A 20,628-nucleotide genomic window follows, 5' to 3' on the forward strand; every position below is an offset into this window, starting at 1 on the left:
CGCCGCTGGAATAATACCGACAGAGCCGACACCTGTCCTTTGAGGGAATTGAGGGACAGTCCTAGCTGTAGACCAGACTGTAGAAAAGACAGGATGGTCGGCAAGGAGAACGGCCAAGGAGCATGGTCGGAAGAGCGACACCAGGACAGGAAGATCCTCCAAGTCCTGTGATAAATCTTGGCCGAAGAAGACTTTCGAGCCTGAGTCATAGTGGAGATGACCTCAGAGGGAATACCTGAAGCCGTCAGGATCCAGGACTCAAGAGCCACGCCGTCAATCTGAGAGCCGCAGAATTCTGGCGGAAAAACGGACCTTGAGAGAGAAGGTCTGGGCGGTCTGGGAGATGCCACGGCACCTCTACAGACAGGCGGAGCAGGTCTGGGTACCAAGCTCGCCTGGGCCAGTCCGGAGCAATGATTATGACCCGACGGCCCTCCATTCTGATCTTGCGCAGAACCCTGGGCAAGAGAGCTAGAGGGGAAACACGTAGGCCAGACGGAACTGGGACCAATCCTGAACCAGCGCGTCCGCTGCGAAGGCCTGAGGATCGTGGGAGCGAGCCACGTAAACCGGAACCTTGTTGTTGTGCCGGGATGCCATGAGATCCACTTCCGGAGTACCCCACTTGCGGCAGATTGACCTGAACACTGCCGGGTGCAGGGCCCACTCGCCGCTGTCCACGGTTTGACGGCTGAGATAATCGGCCTCCCAGTTTTCTACGCCTGGGATGTGGACTGCAGATATGGTGGACTTGAAGTCCTCCGTCCACTGGAGGATTCGTTGAACCTCCAACATCGCCAGGCGGCTGCGAGTTCCGCCCTGGTGATTGATGTAGGCAACCGCTGTCGCGTTGTCCGACTGGACTCGAATGTGCCTGCCCGCCAACAGGTGGTGCAAGGCTAGGAGAGCTAGAAACACAGCTCTGATCTCCAGCACATTGATCGGGAGGGCTGATTCGGACGGAGTCCAAGTGCCCTGTGCTCGGTGATGGAGAAACACTGCTCCCCAACCGGAGAGGCTGGCATCTGTGGTGAGAATCACCCAGGACGGAGTCAGGAAGGAGCGTCCCTGTGACAGAGAGAGGGGCCGAAGCCACCACTGAAGAGAGCTCCTGGTCTGTGGCGACAGAGCCACTAGCTTGTGCAGGGAAGAGGTCCGCTTGTTCCAACAGCGGAGAATGTCCAACTGCAGGGGACGCAGATGGAACCGCTTCCATTGACGCCACCATCTGACCCAGCACCTGCATGAGGTGTCTGATGGAATGACGGCGTTGCCTCAGCAGAGAGCGCACCGCTAGCTGAAGGGACTGCTGTTTGACCAAGGGCAACTTCACAAGTGCCGGCAGAGTCTCGAATTGCATCCCTAGGTACAGAAGTCCCTGGGTCGGGGTCAGAGTGGACTTGGGCAGGTTGACAAGCCACCCGAACTGAACAAGCGTGGCGAGAGTGAGCGAGACACTCCGCTGGCAGTCTGCCTTGGATGAGGCCTTGACTAGAAGGTCGTCCAGGTAGGGGATTACTGCCAACCCCTGAAGATGCAGGACCGCAACCACTGCTGCCATAACCTTGGTGACAAGACGAGGGGCCGTGGCTAACCCGAAGGGGAGAGCCACGAATTGGAAATGTTCCTCTCCGATTGCAAAGCGGAGCCAACGCTGGTGTGAAACCGCGATAGGCACGTGCAGATAGGCATCTCTGATGTCGATGGATGCCAGAAAATCTCCTTGGGTCATTGAGGCAATGACCGATCTCAGAGATTCCATGCGAAAACGCCGCACCTGAACATGCTTGTTGAGAAGCTTGAGATCCAGGATGGGCCGGAAGGAACCGTCCTTCTTGGGGACTAGAAAGAGGTTGGAGTAGAAACCTCTGAACCGTTCCCGAGCGGGAACCGGAACAATAACACCGTTGGCCTGCAGGGATGCCACGGCCTGAGAGAAGGCGGCGGCTTTGGAGCAGGGGGTGGGGGGGGGGTGTGGACAGAAAAAATCTGTTTGGCGGGCTGGAAGAAAATTCTATCCTGTAGCCGTGGGAGATGATATCCCGCACCCACACGTCGCCAAAGTGGGAGAGCCTGCCACCGACCAAGGACGTTGCTGGCGCAGCCAGTCAAGAGGGGGCTGCCTCAGTGGCAGCGGCTCCTCCGGACTTCTGAGGACGCGGCTTCGTGCGCCAGATGGGTTTACGATCCTTGGCTGCGGTAGTGGACGAGGCTGAGGGCTTAGAGGATGACCAGTTAGAGGAACGAAACCTCAATTGGTTCCTGCCCTGGACAGGTCTCTTGGCTTTAGCTTGTGGCAAGGAAGTACTCTTCCCTCCAGTAGCTTCCTTAATTATTTCATCCAGTTGTTCACCAAACAGCGGGGACCCAGCAAAAGGGAGGCCCGCAAGGTACTTCTTAGAAGAAGCGTCTGCTTTCCACTCTCGAAGCCACAAGATCCTGCGGATCGCGAGAGAGTTAGCAGAGGCCACCGCCGTGCGGTGAGAAGCCTCCAGAATGGCAGACATGGCGTAGGATGAAAAAGCCGAAGCCTGAGAAGTTAAGGCCTCCATCTCAGGCATAGAGTCCCTGGTGAGAGAATGCATCTCCGCCAGAGAGGCAGAAACTGCCTTAAGAGCCCACACTGCCGCAAAAGACGGGGAGAAGGGGGCTCCTGCCGCCTCATATACAGACTTGGCCAGAAGGTCAACCTGGCGGTCAGTGGGATCCTTAAGAGAGGTGCCATCGGCCACCGCTACGACTGTACGGGCTGAGATTCTAGACACCGGAGGGTCTACCTTTGGGGACTGAGCCCACTCCTTCACCACATCTGGTGGAAAGGGAAAACGGTCATCCGAACTACGCTTTGGAAAGCGTTTGTCAGGACAGGCCCTGGGTTTGGTAACAGTGGCCTGAAAACTGGAGTGGTTAAAAAACGTACTCCGAGCTTTCTTAGGTGAGGCAAACTGATGTATCTCTACCAGAGAGGCTTGTTCCTCTGACACTGGTGGAGTGAGGTTCAGAACGGAGTTAATGGACGCAATCAAGTCACTAACATCCGCATCATCCTCAGACAAGGCAATGGGGTACCTAGAGCTAGCGTCTGAACCCACAGTAAAAGTATCCTCCTCGCCCTGCACCTCGGCCCGTGAATCAGAGCCGTGGGACGAGGAAGGAGAAGGGTCCCTACGTCTCAGTTTAGGAGGACGGGGTCCTAGAACATGCTCTGAGGGCTCTGCAGAGCTCGGAGCAGCAGAGGCGCCCTGAGAAGGGGGCTGATGCATGGTCAGCAGTGTCCGGGACAGTTGTCCCATAGAGTCGGCAAAAGACTGGGAAATAGCTCTGGAAAAAGATGCTACCCAAGCCGGGGGATCAGTCACCGGGGCTGGAGCGGCCGGAGGAACCCCTGAGGGGGCTCCAGGCTGAGGGACCACCATATTAGAGCAGGCATCACAATGTGGAAATGTGCTTGGCTCTGGCAGAATGAGCTTACATGCAGTGCATATAGTGTACAGCTTTGCAGCCTTGCTCCTAGTGACAGACATGCTGCTGAGGTGGAGGCTCTGCAGCAAGAATACACTCCTGTAGAATGCCCTGAGAGTGTATAATAAAAAGCCCACAACCAGACCGCTCTCTGTGTGCCCTCCGGATTCCACAGCTCAGACCCCCAGTGAAGCGTCAGCCTTCCTAAAAAGCAGCAGCTGCAGCATCCAGCGCCGATCAGTGTAAGAACGCTGAGAAAATGGCGCTGGAAGGAGGAGGGGGGCGGGGAGAAGCCCAAGAGTGGGAAACCGGAGGGCCAAGGAGAGATACAGGGGAGGGAACATCTCCTCAGAGAGGAGTGTCCTCCCCTCTGCTGGCCGGCCGGTGGGCGGCGCCACGCTATGCATCTGCATGAATGACATGCAGGGAAGCCGAAACCGAAACTAGGCCCAAACTAAAGCCGGGGCCTAGATTTTAACATGCGGCCGACGAGCAGGCACCCCTGGCGCGGTTCTCCGGAAAAACACCGAGAACCGGCCGGAATTACAGTAAAAGACAAAAAACATACTCTCCCCTCAATAAAAGTACCCGGGACCCCTGAAAAACGTCTCAATACTTAGCTTTTGAGACGCAGGGCCATGTCCCTGAGGGAAGGTCAAACGCTCCGTCCAGCAGGAACCTGACAGGGCTGCGGATGGAGACCGGTCTCCTGCACAGCAGAGAGGACCGAGACGGCTCCCACTTCAAACCAGAGCCTGAAAAGGATGTTGAAGGAGCGCGGCATGTGACGGCTCCAGCCTTGTAAAGTCAACCTTAACAGCACCGCCGACACAGTGGGGTGTGAAGGGACATGCCGGGAGTCCAGATTGGACCCGCTTTTCTTCCATATCTTTAAAAACAAAATCTTAAAAATTAAAAATCAGAGAATGCATGTGTGTGTGTGACCTCCTGAAACACAAAGCATTGAACTGGTTAGATTGTCATCCAGGGGGTGTATATAGCCCGGAGGGAGGAGCTACACGTTTTGAGTGTAGTACTTTGTGTGTCCTCCGGAGGCAGTAGCTATACACCCATGGTCTGGGTCTCCCATAAGGAACGATGAAGAAATTCACACCTGCCGTCACCCTCCTGGATCCTGTGGTCTGTGCCAGCATTAATTATGTCACTGTTCTACCAGGCACAGGACCACTGCAGTTTGTGACAGGCTGCAGCGCTCAGGTGACTTGAATTGCATACACCACAAGCTGCAGCGGTCGTGTGTCTGGTAGAACGGTGACATAATTAATGCTGGCACAGAGCACAGGACGGCCTGCGCTGGATCCAGGAGGGTGACAGCAGGGGTGAATAGTTTGTTATTTTTACAGAATTTAGCCTCCACGAAATGACCTTTTGTCTGCACAATCCCTTTAGGCCCTGTGCACACTGGAAAACGGAATTTTCTCAAGAAAATTCCGCAGGCACTGAAAGATTACCGCACCCGCGGTAAAAAAAACGCGGCAGACCACACCTGAAAACCGCATACGGTTTGCCGCGGTTTTACTGCGGTATTGCCGTAGTTTTGTCGCGTGCGGGTTGGTACATGTGTTTTATTGCATACAATGCAATAAAGCACATTGAAAAGAAAAATAAAAAAAAAAAAATAAAAAATATTTTCCTTCTGAGATAGATAGCTAGATAGGAGGACAGATCGCTGCATTTCTCCCGAGCGGTCATGTGAGTTCACATTACCGGCCGTGGGAAATGCCCTGTGGTTACCTTTGCAGGCTCGTTGCGAGGCTGCATTCAGCCTGTGTCTGTGTCACTCGCTTCTGGATGCAAGCAGCGCAAGACGTGGATTACGCCGGAGCTGTGGATTACGCCGCAGCTGTGTGTTGGGAGGGGTTAATAAAGGGGTTAAAGGGGAGGCTTTTTTGTGTTTTATTTAAATTAAAGGATTTTTCGGTGTGTGTGTGTGTGTGTGTTTACTCTCTGCTACGCTTCCTGTAATTACATCACTTCCCTGCGGGATTTCACGATTACATGGCAGTCAATGGAGTGAAATCCCGCAGGGACCTGCGGAAAAGAAGTGACATGCAATTGTTTTGCTGCGGGAATCCCGCAGCAAAACATGCAGCTGTCAAATTCCACATAGTGCGCACAGGATTTTTTTTCCATAGGTTTTGCTGGTGATTCACTGCAGAGATATTATGAACATTTTCTGCAGTGAAACATGCAGCAAAACCGCAGGAAATCCGCGGGAAAAACCGGTAAGTGCGCACAGGGCCTTAATAAACTATAAATCCTCATCTTGCACCCAACAGTTCTAGCGTTGCATTCCCTGAAGCCTTTGTTTACAGTGGCTGCAGACATCACAGCCAAGGTGCCTAATATGACCGCTGCAGACAATCACTGGCTTCAGACTCTTGAGCCGTATACCAATGACAAGCTGCAAACCACACAGGGTATACAGGTTGTTCCATCTCCAATGTAAATAGAAAGAGACAATGCTAAAGCTGCAGCAAATAGAAGAGCGGCAGGACTGTTGTGTTATACTTAGATGGTAAATATCTCCTTTATTGTTTAGATTTGGTAGTTGTTGGCCAAGTCCCTGTGCGCACTGGAAAACGGAATTTTCTTAAGAAAATTCCGCAGGGTCTGAAAGATTACCGCACTCGCGGTAAAAAAAGAAAAAAAAAAACGCAAACCGCACCCGAAAACTGCATGCGGTTTACCACGGTATTTTTACATGGGTTTAAATGCATTCAATGCAATAAAGCACATTGAAGAAAAAAAAAAAAAAAAAAAAAAAAAGTAATTTCCTTCTATGATAGAGATAGTAGATAGCTAGAAGAATAGATCGATAGAGGGATAGATATATAAATAGAGGACAGATCAATCAACAATCGACACACTGCATTTCTCCCGGCGGTAGTGTGTTCACATTACCGGCCGTGGGAAATGACCTGTAATTGCCCCTTTGCAGTCTCGATGCGAGGCTGCATTCAGTATGTGTCAGTCGCGGCTGGAAGCAAGCGACGTGGGACTTTCGTGGATTACGCCAGAGCTGTGTGTTTGGGTGGGTGGGGGATTTAATAAAATGGTGAAAGAGGGGGCTTTTTGTGTTTTATTTAAAATAAAGGATTTTTCGGTGTTTGTGTTTATTCACTTTACTTACAGGTTAATCATGAAAGCTGTCTCAGACGCTGCATGACTAAAGCCTGGACTTAAGCAGGGTATCACCGCCACTAACTCATTATGACCCTGATTGCCACCGCATCATGGCAACAGGAAGAGCCGGGACACTCTAGGACTGCCGCATAATGGATGAGACAGTCCCGGGGCAGCTGCAGGCTGATATTCTTGGCTGCGGGGGTGGGGGTGGTATTAACCCTGGCCCTCGCCCTCCCCAGCCTGAGAATACCGGGCCGCCGCTGTGTGTTTACCTCGGCTGGACGGCAAAAATACAGCGGAGCCCATGCATGCATACATACATACATACATATCTGTTTGATTTCTATGTGTATTCTATGTGTGTGAGTGCGATGTATGTGTATTCTATGTCTGGGTCTGATGTGTGCGTTTACTCTCTGCTCCGCTTCCTCTTCCTGTCATAATGACATCACTTCCCTTCAAAACGCAGGCAGTGATTAACATTATGTCCCGAAACCGCGAAATACCGCAGGGAGTAACTTAGGAAAACGCAATGAACCGCACAGAATTTGCTGCCTGCGTTATTCCCTGCGGGATTTCACGATTACATTGCAGTCAATGGAGTGAAATGCCGCAGCGACGTGCGGAAAAGAAGTGACATGCAATTGTTTTTGCTGCGGGAATCCGGCAGCAAAACATGCAGCTGTCAAAATCCGCGTTGTGCGCACAGCATTTTTTTTTCCCCCCCATAGGTTTTGCTGGTGAATCACTGCAGAGATGTTATGAACATAACATGCAGCGAAACCGTAGGAAAAACCGGTAAGTGCGTACAGGGCCTAAATTAGTAAACTGTACAATCTGTAGGTCTACATAATTTTGTAGTGGTATGAAGGGAGCCCCAGAGATATTTCTTGCACAGGGGTCCCCTGCACTCTGTGTCCGCCACTGATTTAATTGCTACAAGTTTTTATAGTGTCGCATGTGACTGTACCCAAACCTTGTGATCAATGAAGAGTTACCACTCACAGACCACAAGACACTGCAATTCTCTGATATTCATCAGCAACACAAAAAGGTTAGAACTGGAGGTTCCTATTCAGGGATTGACATGAACTGTAAGAAGTTACCACACTTTACCTTAAATTCCTCAGTGGTCTCTTCTATCGGTATTACGGCGTGGCTCCGGTGAAAGACCGATTCTCTGCACACTATACAGATTTCTTCTTTGTCCGTCTTACAGTACAGTTTGAGTGGTTCTCGGTGTTTGTCACACAGCATCTTATCGTCTCTTCCCTTTGCTGCGGTCAGGTGAGCTGAAATTTCCACTACACTCTCCACAACACGATTTGGTCTTAAAAACTTCCACTTGGACACTTTCCGACATTGGGGGCATGTGAAATTATTGTGAATGCCCCTCCAGGTTTGGTTAATACAAGCTCGGCAAAAGTTGTGACCGCACTGTATAGAGACCGGGTCAGTGAAGTTTTCAAGGCAGACGGGACAGATCAACTCATCCTGTAGTTGTTTAACATGATTGATCGGTGCACTCGCCATTACTAGGAGGAAAGAAAATCAGTTATTTCACATTGTAAGAGGCTCATTTGTAATCAAGTTACTTGTCTGAGGTCAATATTAATGAATAAGTTTAATCCCCTCCATCTCAAGTCTCCCCCAGAGCTGCAGCCTCCTGCTTGACTGACAGCCTCTATGCTGTGTGATTGCAGGAAAGAAAGCTGTCAAGCAGGAGGCGGCGGCGCTGGGCGAAATAGAGCTGGCGTGACAGAGGCTTCAGATCTACAGTAGTCCTTCAGCCCTATTTGCATATCAATTTAAAACACATTTCTTAATAAGAGGGACATACTGGGCACATAAAACGTATGGCTGCACTTTGAAAAAGCTTCGCGCGTATAGAAATAATTGGGGTGGCAGAAAACCAATAAAGAAGAACTTGCAAATTTGAAAAAATGAATTAAAAAAAAAAAAAAAAAAAAGTGAGTGCACAATAACCGGAGGCCTATGAAGTAGCCTTAAGCTGTATGTGGGCTGCATAATACATGCAGGACTAATGGGGTTACCTTATACATTGACTAAATGGGGTGCATTATACTACATGGAGGACTATGGGGGTGCATGAAGGGCTATGTGGGACCCATTATACTATATGAAAGGCTATGTGGGGGCCATTATTGTATTTGGAGAGCTAGGAGGGAGCCTTTATACTTTATGGAGGGCCATTATACTGTTTGCAAGCAATTATGCAGTGTGAAGGTTTGTGTGCTGAGGGAAAGATGTATATCAGAGCATGGTGAAGCTGGGTGCTGAGGACAACATGGATATGAGAACATAGGAAAGCTGGGTGTCGTTAGAAAGCGGTATTTCATTTCATGGGAAACCTGGGTGCTGAGTGTCAGTGTCACTATGCGGTACCAGATATGTCGGGGGGACCCAGTCCAAACTTTGCACCGGGAACCATCAAAAACTCTAGTTACGCCACTGATGGGGACAAAGTTTACATTTTTTTCCCTTAAGCCCCTTAGCAGTAAACATGAACTTGCAATCTTTTGTTCAATGTCAGGTTCTCAGAGCTGAGCCTAGATCTTAAGCCGGCTTCTCACTTGCGATTTTCTCGCAGTAGTGCAATGCGAGAACTTATCGCATTGCACTCGGACACAGGTTGATTAATTTTTTTTCTCAGTCCAAATCGGACTGAAAAGGGGGGGGGGGGGGGGGGACCGCAGCATGCTGCGTTTTGGAGAGTTTCTCATGCAAGTCTCTCCAATGCAACTCTATGGGAGCGGGTAAATAAACAGATGTCACACGGACCGGCACTCACACCATCCTAGTGACATTCGTTTTTCTAAATACATTTATTGCATGTTTCACAAAACACTGGAAATGAGTGAGGTCTCACAATGTCGGTCAATCTCTATCTCTGTCAGTCGGTCTCTATTCTGTCTCTCGGTCGGTCTATCCCTCTCCCATACTCACCGATCCCCGATCACCAGCACAGCGCTGCACGGCGTTCACACTGCTCCGGCGGTTTCTCTTTTGAAAAAGCCGGCCTCTCATTATTCAATCTTGTATTCCCTGCTTTACCCGCCCACCGGCGCCTATGATTGGTTGCAGTGAGACAGCTGTCACTCATCGTGGGGGCGTGTCTGACTGCAACCAATCACAGCTGCTGGTGGGCGGGTCTATATCATGCAGTAAAAAAAATAAATAAAATTAAAAAAAAAAAAAAAGGCGCGCGGTTCCCCCTCAATTTTAATACCAGCCAGGGTAAAGCCACACGGCTGAAGGCTAGTATTGTCAAGATGGGGAGCCCCATATTATGGGGAGCCAACCACCCTAACAATATCAGCCAGCAGCCGCCCGATATAGCCGAATCCATTAGATGCGACAGTCCCGGGACTGCATCCCGAATTGCCCTGGTGCGGTGGCAATCGAAGTAATACGGAGTTAATGGCAGCAGCCCATAGCTGCCACTAAGTCCTAGATTAATCATGGCAGGAGTCTCCCCGAGATATCTTCCATGATTAACCTGTAAGATTAAGAAAATGAGGACACACCAAAAAATCCTTTATTTGAAATAAACAAAAAAACCACCCTCTTTCACCACTTTATTCAAGTCCCCAAATACCCTTCCATGTCCGACGTAATCCACAGAGGTCCCTCGACGCTGTCAGCTCTGCTATAAATCGGAAGCTGACAGAGCAGTCAGACCACGACCGCTCTGTGAGCTCCCCGCAGCGACTGAAGTAAGTCGCGCTATCAGCGATGACATCACTTAGGTTACCCACGGCCACAGATCTCAGCGGGAGGACTTCTGCTGTGGCCGCGGGTAACCTCAAGTGATGGCACCGCTGATTGCGCGGCTCACTGCGGTCACTCAGGGGATTTGCGGTCACCGGTAAGAGACCTTCACCGGTGACCGAAAGTCAGGGGCCATGCCACACAGACAGAGCCGCGGGATGACAATGAAGTCGGGTGAAGTTTATCCGACTTAATTCTGATCGTGCGGCTTTGTCTGTGTCTGCTTTCAGCAGCTATTCAGCTCTGCTACATGGCTCTGTCTTGGTCTGCTTTCAGCGGCTATTCAGCTCTGCTACATGGCTCTGTCTGGGTCTGCTGTCAGTGGCCATGTAGCAGAGCTGAATGGCAGATGACATAGTAAAAACGAATCCCATACGCATCAAACACGCATTGCACATGCACTGCAATCATGAGAAAAATCCCAGGATCGCAGTGCAGTTGCATTGCACACTGATCATAACGTGAACTAAAATAGTTCGACTTTCAAGCATGCAACATGGACCGATTTTACATGCATAAGTGTGTTTCCAGCCATAGGCAGGAGATGATTGCTATATTAGTCAGGATCTGCCTCTAATAATAGAGAGCAGAACTTTGCTTGCTTTTTGTTAAACCCTTAAAAATATTGCTGTTAATATTTAATATGGAAACAGTTAATATACACTACAGTTCAAAAGTTTAGGGTCACTTAAATATTTCCTTATTTTTGAAAGAAAGCACATTTTTTTTTCAATGAAGCCATCATTAAAAACAGAAATACACTGTATACATTGTTAATGTGGTAAATTACTATTCTAGCTTCAAATGTCTGGTCTTTAATGCAATATCTACATAGGAGTATAGAGGCCCATTATCAACAACCACCACTCCAGTGTTCTAACAGTATATTGTGTTTGCTAACTGTTAGAAGGCGAATGGATGTTTAAAAATCCCTTGAAAACCCTTGTGCAAGTATGATAGCACAGCTGAAAACAGTTTTGCTGATTAGAGAAGCTTCCTTTGAACTAATTGAGAATCTGGAGCATTACATTTGCTGGTTCCATTAAACTCTCAAAATGGCCAGGAAAAAGAACTTTCATGTGAAACTCTACAGTATTCTTGTTCTCAGAAATGAAGGATATTCCATGTGAGAAATTTCCAAGAAACTGAAGATTTCCTACAATGGTGTGTACTACTCCCTACAGAGGAGAGCACGAAGAGGCTCTAACCAGAGTAGAAAGAAGTGGGAGGCCGCGCTGCACAACAAGACAAGTACATTAGAGTCTCTAGTTTGAGAAATCAACGCCTCACAGGTCCTCAACTGGCAGCTTCATTAAAAAGTACCCGCAAAACGCCAGTGTCAACTCCGGGATGCTGGCCTTCAGGGCAGAGTGGCAAAGAAAAAGCCATATCTGAGTCTGGCTAATAAATAAATAAAAAAAAAAAAAAAAAAAAAAAAAAAAAAAGGATTAATATGGACAAAAAGGTCACAGACATTGGACAGAGGAAAATTGGAAAAAAAGGTGTGTGGCATGGACAGACAAATCGAAGTTTGAGGTGTTTGGATCACACAGAAGAACATTTGTGAGATGCAGAACTGAAAAGATGCTGGAAGAGCGCCTGACGCCATCTGTCAAGCATGGTGGAGGTAATGGATGGTCTGGGGTTGCTTTGGTGCTGGTAAAGTGGGAGATTTGTACAAGGTAAAAGGGATTTTGAATAAGGAAGGCTATCACTCCATTTTCCAACTCCATACCCTGTGGACAGCGCTTGATTGGGGCCAATTTCATCCTACAACAGGACAATGACCCAAAGCACACCTCCAAATTATGCATGAACTATTTAGGTATGAAGCAGGCAGCTGGTATTCTATCTGTATTGGAGTGGCCAGCCCAGTCACCAGATCACAACCCTATTGAGCTGTTGTGGGAGCAGTGACCCTATGGTACGCAAAAAGTGCCCAAAAGCCAATCCAACTTGTGGGAAGGTCTTCTGGAAGCATGGGGTGAAATTTCCCCAGATTACCTGAGCAAATTAAAAGGGAACCTGTCACTTTTTTGGCCTATAAGCTGTGGCCACCACCAGTGGGCTCTTATATACAGCATTCTAACATGCTGTATATAAGAGCCCAGGCCGCTGGGTACAACATAAAAAAAACATTTATAATACTCACCTAAAAAGGTCACTTCGGTGCACAACAGTCGGATGGATGGCGCCGTTCTCCGGCACCTCCCCTTTCGGCCATCTTGGTCTTCCTTATTCTGAAGCCACGGTGCATAACGCGTCTACGTCATACACAAGTGCAGGCATTGAGGTCCTGCGCAGGCGCACTACAATACTTTGATCTGCCCTGAGCAGGGCAGATCAAAGTGCGCCTGCGCAGGACCTCAATGCCGGCGCGTGTGTATGACGTAGATGCGTCATACACCACAGCTTCAGAATAAGGAAGACCAAGATGGACGAGAGGGGAGGCGCCGGAGAACGGCGCCATCCATCCGACTGTTGATGAAAGGGAGCACAGTAGGAATAGTAATGCACACGCCTACCCTGAGGAAGCCGCTCCTGTGCGGCGATACGCGTGGGTTCTGCTCACGGAATTTCATGCCCACCGTCCTCCTCCTTTCTTATGCCCTCTCTAAACTACCCCCATCACCTTGAATTTATTGATGGTTGTATGCAGTGGCAGTCATTTGGTAAGATTGGGTGTTTTTGTCCATATCTGCATTTATCATCTGCTCTGCATGCACTTTGTGCTGGCATAGGGGTATTGGTGGCGTGTCATTTACGTCTGGGCATCACTAATTTATGTATACGTTCTATTGACAGTTATATGTAAATGGGTATTTTCCCTTGATTCATACATATTGTATTATTATTGAGGGGTTGGGCGGTGGTGGCATGCCGTGTTGATTAGGTGTGTTTTTGTATTTTAAATGGTTTTAATAATTGTCACAAATAAAAGGTTGCCTTTTATTACTATTCCTGTTGTGCTCCCTTTCATGTGCAGTACTTTTTTTCTTGTGTTCTATTGTCAGTTTTGCTGCATGGTTGAGCATTCAGTTTTTTATACATTGTTTATATCTGGCGGTGCACCCATTCGCTTTGTTTATCCATCCGACTGTTGTGCACTGGAGAGACCTTTTAGGTGAGCATTATAAATGTTTATGTTCTACCCAGCGGCCTGGGCTTTTATATACAGCATTCTAACATGCTATATATAAGACCCCACTGGTGATGGCCACAGCTTATAGGCCAAAAAAGTGGTGACAGGTTCCCTTTAACAGCTAGAATGCCAAAAGGTCTGTAAAGCTGTAATTGCTGCAAAGGAAGCATTCTGTGACGAAAGCAAAGTTTGGAGAAAATGATTTAAAAGTAAAAATCATTATTTCTAACCTAGTCAATGTCTGGACTATATTTTCTATTCATTATGCAACTCATTTGATAAATATAAGTATGATTTTTCATGAAAAATACAATTGTCTGGGTGACCCCAAACGTTTGAACTGTATTGTTTATGATAGCTTTCACGCATCAGCTAAGCTTAGATGAGCATAATAAAAATAAACTAAATAAAAATCATGATTTTCATCCAGAAAAAGTGGAAGTTTTTTAATCTTTATTTCCACCTGTATAGCATTTGTTTATACATTACTAGTGAATAAAATTTACAAGAGCAAAAACAGTTTAACAACAAGTACATTGTATCTGTAAAACCTCCAAAGTCAATTGACCCAAAAACACCAAATTAATAGTGATGAGCGAGCATGCTTGTAACTACTCGGTACTCGCACGAGTATCGCTGTACTCGGGCTGCTCGGCGGGGACCGAGTAATCTCGCGATACTCGTGCTGTACTTGTGGTCTTCATTTCTGCATGTTGGCGCTCTTTTGAGAGCCAGCCCTCATGCAGGGATTGGCTGGCAGACCACTGCAATGCCACAGCCCTGTTAGTTGTGGAATTGCAGTGATTGGCCGGCCTGCACAGCGTGACCGAGCCTTTATACCGGCCGGCGCGCTGTGCTCTGCTCACAGCTATCCAGACAGTCAGTGCAGGGAGAGTGTCGCTGATTCAGGGAAAGCTTTGCGGCCCTTTATAGCTTTTTCAGTTGCAGGGCTGCAAACAGTGTGACCAAAAGTCCTTCTCAGGACTATTCTAGTTGTATACAGGCAGGCAGGGTATAGCCAGGTCGGAGTACAGTAGCAGAGTCCTTCTCAGGACTATTGTTGCTATATACAGGCAGGGTATAGCCAGGTCTGAATACAGGCTAGTGACCAGAAGAGTCCTTGTCAGGACTATTGTACCAGTATACAGGCAGGCAGGCAGGCAGGGTAGTGGTGACCGTATACCAGCCTTCATCATATCTGGGGCTGGTGTACACAGTGTAAAACAGTCCAGATAGTGTCTGACTTGTCTGTAATTGTCGCTCCCCAAAAAAACCTGTTAGGTTCTTATTGCGTCCGTGTTTGGTTTTTAAAACCGCACGCGTGTGCCTGTTGGTGGCAGCGTACAGGTGCACTTGTGTGCAATTTCCACAAACTTTGATATAACGCACAAGTAGTGAATATACACGTCAGCAGTGCACAGCATTGCAAAATGCGCAAGGGCATTGGCAAGGAACAAGGAAGTGGACGTGATGGTGGTGCAGGCAGAGGCCGAGGTCGTGGGCAAGCTCTAATTTCGCCACAACAAAGGGCCACATCTAGTCGCTCGCACGTCCTGTCCCAAATTCTTGGGGACCGCAGCAGTACACCGCTCTTGAACCAAGACCAGTGTCAACAGGTTGTTAGTTGGATAGCAGATAATGCTTCCAGTCAGATTGGCACCACCACAAACACTCTGTCTTACACACGGTCAAGTGTCAGTAGCCGTGATACTGCACCGCACATTTCTGAACCTGATCCTCCTTCCTACCACCAGGCTGAGTACACGTCCTCCTCGGACATTAATGATCCCACACTTGGACACTCGGAAGAGCTGTTCACGTTTCCATTCACACATTCTGGCCTCTCGCCAGCTCATATTGAAGTGGGTCATGAGGAGATCGTCTGTACAGATGGCCAAATATTTGAGCAGCCACGTTCTCACGAAGTTGGCAACGTGTCTCAACAAGTGGTGGACGATGAGACACAATTGTCAGGAAGTCAGGAGGAGGAGCAGGGTGCGGAAGAGGAAGACGACGTGGTGGATGATCCAGTAACTGACCCAACCTGGCAGGAGGATATGCAGAGCGAGGACAGCAGTGCACAGGGGGAGGGAGGCGTAGCATCACAACAGGCAGTAAGAAGCAGGGTGGTGGCCCCAGGCAGAAGTCAGGCAACCGTTCCCCGGAACAACACGACGACACAAGGTGCCTGTACAAATGTTAGGTCTTCCCGAGTCTGGCAGTTTTTTAAGTTGGATCCAGATGATTCTAAAAAGGCCATTTGCAACACCTGCCGTGCCAGCATCAGCAGGGGTACCAAAACTAGCAGCCTGACCACCACCAGCATGATCAGGCACATGTCAGCCAAGCACCCGACTTTGTGGGAAGTACAACAGAGTCGAGGAGCAGTGCTTGCTGATGTCACTGCTACGTCTTCGCTGGTTGTGCATGCGAGCCAATCCCCTGTCCATGCTGCCTGCGAACAAGCCTCCTCCACTCCTGCACCTGCAGTTGCCTACGCAGAAAGAACACCATCATCAAGCACGTCCTTGTCCCAGCGCAGCGTTCAGTTATCCATTCAGCAAACCTTTGAACGCAGGCGCAAATACACTGCCAACACCCCACATGCCACAGTTCTAAATGCTAACATTTCGCGACTGCTTGCGCTGGAAATGTTGCCTTTTAGGCTGGTGGAGACAGAAGCATTCCGTGACCTGATGGCGGCAGCTGTCCCACGTTACTCGGTCCCCAGCCGCCACTATTTCTCCCGGTGTGCCGTCCCCGCGTTGCATAACCACGTGTCACAAAACATCACACGTGCCCTGAACAACGCTGTTTCACCCAAGGTCCACCTAACCACAGACACGTGGACAAGTGCTTGTGGGCAAGGCCGCTACATCTCGTTGACGGCACACTGGGTTAATATTGTGGAAGCTGGGACCCAGTCTGAGCGAGGGACGGAACACGTCCTTCCCACACCAAGGTTTGCAGGCCCTACCTCAGTCAGTGTTTCACCCACACTCTACAGCTCCGGAATGTCATGCTCTTCAGCCTCCTCCTCCTCCTGTGCATCCTCATCCACTGTACCCTCCACACCAGTCACAAGCTGGAAGCACTGCAGCACTGCCTCGGCGAAGCGGCAACAGGCTGTGCTGAAGCTAATCTGCATAGGTGACAAACCCCACAATGCAGAAGAGCTGTGGACAGCTCTGAAACAGCAGGCAGATCACTGGCTCACACCTCTGAACCTAAAGCCAGGAAAGGTCGTGTGTGACAATGGCCGGAACCTGGTGGCGGCTTTGAGGCGAGGCCAGCTGACACATGTTCCATGCGTGGCCCATGTGCTCAACCTCGTGGTTCAGCGGTTTCTAAAGTCATACCCAGAGCTGTCTGATCTGCTGGTAAAAGTTCGCCGCCTGTCTGCACATTTTCGAAAGTCACCTACTGCTTCAGCCGGCCTTGCCGGCTTTCAGCGCAGTTTGCATCTTCCGGCTCACAGACTGGTGTGTGATGTCCCCACGCGTTGGAATTCAACTCTGCACATGTTGGTCAGGATATGTGAGCAGAAGAGGGCAGTTGTTGAGTACCTGCATCACCTAAGCCGTCGGGAAATGGGTCAAACTCCACACATAACACCTGAGGAGTGGAGATGGATGTCAGACCTATGTACCATCCTCCAAAACTTTGAGGACTCCACCAAGATGGTGAGTGGTGATGACGCCATTATTAGCGTCACCATACCGCTACTCTGCCTTCTAAAACGGTCTCTGCTGAAAAACAAACATGATGCATTGCAGGCGGAGCGCGATGAGTTGCAGCAAGAAACAGTAGTGGGTGTGGGTGATGATAACACACAGCCCAGCCTCGTCTCATCACAACGTGCAGTGGAGGACTATGACGAGGAGGAGGATGAAGACATGGAGCAACTCTCCGGCCAAATTGAGGATATGACATGCACACCAGTCATATCCTCGGTTCAGCGTGGCTGGCCAGAGGACAGGGTAGATGAGAAGGAGGAGGAGGAGGAGGAGGACAGCATGTTCAGTCATCTTGTTGGTCAGGCTACTGAAGTCCTGGCTGTTAAGAGTCTGGCGCACATGGCTGACTTTATGGTAAGCTGCCTGTCTCGTGACCCTCGCGTTAAGAACATCTTGGCCGACAATCATTACTGGTTGGTAACACTGTTAGACCCACGCTACAAGGAGAACTTTTTGTCTCTTATTCCCGTGGAGGAGAGGTCAACCAAAATGCAGCAGTTCCGGAAGGCCATAGTCACGGAAGTAGGCAAAGCATTCCCCTCACAAAACGCTAGCGGCATAGGTCAGGAATCAGTGGACAACCGAGGCGTACAGCCGAGAGAGGCACAAGTCCAATCCGCCAGAGGTAGGGGAACAGTCTTTAAGATGTGGGACAGTTTTCTCAGCCCCTCACGTACCACAGCCCCTGAGGTGCGGGGTAGTGCCACAAGAAATCCTAAGTTTGCCCAGATGCTGAAGGAGTACCTTGCAGATCGAACAACTGTACTCCGACATTCCTCTGTGCCTTACAATTATTGGGTATCCAAGCTGGACACGTGGCATGAATTGGCTCTCTACGCCTTGGAAGTCCTGGCCTGCCCTGCCGCTAGCGTTTTGTCAGAGCGTGTTTTTAGTGCCGCAGGTGGAATCATTACAGATAAACGCACCCGCCTGTCAACTGAAAATGCTGACAGGCTGACTCTGATCAAGATGAACAAGGGTTGGATTGGGCCAGACTTCACCACACCACCAGCAAATGAGAGCGGAATTTAAAGTTTGCCATGTACCTCCACTCACCCATGGGTACACACTTCTGGACTTTGGATAATCGCTGGACTGCTCCTTCTCCTCATGCGCCACCATGATGATGACCTTTACAAATTGCAATACTTAGGCCTTTGTTTCAGGTATACCCCCAGTGGTAAATTTTTTCGCCCATTCTTTGCAGAATGGACATTACAACGACAGGAGACCCGCTCCTTTGCAATGGGAACAATGTTTTGAGGCCCTCATGCACGTCTCTACCCAGGGACAACGTGGAGCCTCCCAATTTTTGGCTGCCCTGCCTAAGGGCTATACTACAATAGACCCACTTCCTTACAATGGGCACTTCAGGTTTACAGGCCCTCATGCACGTCTGTATGCAGGGGCATTGGTGAACCTCACAATTTTGGACTGCCCTGGCAAAGGAAAATACTACAAAGACTCACTTCCTCAAAATGGGCACATTAGACTCAAGAGGCCTTCATGTACGTCTCTTCTCAGGGACATCGGAGTGCCACACAATGTTTTCACGTAAAATCTTTCATGTATTAATCTCAAAAAGTAACATACACCAGCTCTCACTATTGGGTATGTGCCCTTAACATTTCCGCCATGAAAAATCATTTTGGGGTCATTTTGGAAGGTTTTCTGGTGAGTCCGTAAAAATGGCGTAAAACGCGGACAAAATTGTTCACAGCTGTGACTTTTCAGTGATAAATGCTTCAAGGGGTCTTCCCCATGCTGTTGCCATGTCATTTGAGCACTCTTCTGAGACTTTTGTGACATTTTTAGGGTTTCTCCATGCTGCCGGGGGGTGATTTCACAAAAATACTCGGGTCTCCCATAGGATAACATTGGGCTCGTTGCTCGGCCCGAGTACACGAGTATCTTGGGAGGCTCGGCCCGAGCTTCGAGCACCCGAGCTTTTTAGTACTCGCTCATCACTACAAATTAATAAATCTTTATTGAACACAAAATACATATACCAATATTTTAAAATAACTAGAGACAGGATAGTGATACCAATTCCCAAGCAGCATAATTAATACAAAATTAATTTAATGACTAATGTACAAAAGGCTCATGGATAATTCAATATTCATGAAAAAGTCAAAAACTCCCCCTCCACAAAGTTAGGTCCAGAAATATTTGGACAGTGACAATTTTCGCGAGTTGGGCTCTGCATGCCACCACATTGGATTTGAAATGAAACCTCTACAACAGAATTCAAGTCCAGATTGTAACGTTTAATTTGAAGGTTTGAACAAAAATATCTGATAGAAATTGTAGGAATTGTACACATTTCTTTACAAACACTCCACATTTTAGGAGGTCAAAAGTAATTGGACAAATAAACCAAACCCAAACAAAATATTTTTATTTTCAATATTTTGTTGCGAATCCTTTGGAGGCAATCACTGCCTTAAGTCTGGAACCCATGGACATCACCAAACGCTGGGTTTCCTCCTTCTTAATGCTTTGCCAGGCCTTTACAGCTGCAGCCTTCAGGTCTTGCTTGTTTGTGGGTCTTTCCGTCTTAAGTCTGGATTTGAGCAAGTGAAATGCATGCTCTATTGGGTTACGATCTGGTGATTGACTTGGCCATTGCAGAATGTTCCACTTTTTTGCACTCATGAACTCCTGGGTAGCTTTGGCTGTATGCTTGGGGTCATTGTCCATCTGTACTATGAAGCGCCGTCCGATCAACTTTGCGGCATTTGGCTGAATCTGGGCTGAAAGTATATCCCGGTACACTTCAGAATTCATCCGGCTACTCTTGTCTGCTGTTATGTCATCAATAAACACAAGTGACCCAGTGCCATTGAAAGCCATGCATGCCCATGCCATCACGTTGCCTCCACCATGTTTTACAGAGGATGTGGTGTGCCTTGGATCATGTGCCGTTCCCTTTCTTCTCCAAACTTTTTTCTTCCCATCATTCTGGTACAGGTTGATCTTTGTCTCATCTGTCCATTGAATACTTTTCCAGAACTGAGCTGGCTTCATGAGGTGTTTTTCAGCAAATTTAACTCTGGCCTGTCTATTTTTGGAATTGATGAATGGTTTGCATCTAGATGTGAACCCTTTGTATTTACTTTCATGGAGTCTTCTCTTTACTGTTGACTTAGAGACAGATACACCTACTTCACTGAGAGTGTTCTGGACTTCAGTTGATGTTGTGAACGGGTTCTTCTTCACCAAAGAAAGTATGCGGTGATCATCCACCACTGTTATCATCCGTGGACGCCCAGGCCTTTTTGAGTTCCCAAGCTCACCAGTCAATTCCTTTTTTCTCAGAATGTACCCGACTGTTGATTTTGC

General features: G+C 48.6%; 1 protein-coding gene across 2 annotated transcripts in view; it reads right to left on the minus strand.

Annotated features, from left to right (window-relative positions):
- Window positions 1–20,628, minus strand: part of LOC142292064 (E3 ubiquitin-protein ligase TRIM39-like) — a 75,274-nt gene that overhangs the window by 31,459 nt on the left and 23,187 nt on the right. For both annotated transcript variants that reach the window (XM_075337149.1, XM_075337148.1), the window contains one exon: window positions 7,729–8,147. In XM_075337149.1, the coding sequence (XP_075193264.1) occupies window positions 7,729–8,145 (417 nt within the window). In that variant the 5' untranslated portion in view covers window positions 8,146–8,147. The remainder of the gene's footprint in view (window positions 1–7,728; window positions 8,148–20,628) is intronic.

The sequence above is a fragment of the Anomaloglossus baeobatrachus genome, chromosome 2 (genome assembly GCF_048569485.1).
Source record: "Anomaloglossus baeobatrachus isolate aAnoBae1 chromosome 2, aAnoBae1.hap1, whole genome shotgun sequence".
Taxonomy (NCBI): domain Eukaryota; kingdom Metazoa; phylum Chordata; class Amphibia; order Anura; family Aromobatidae; genus Anomaloglossus; species Anomaloglossus baeobatrachus.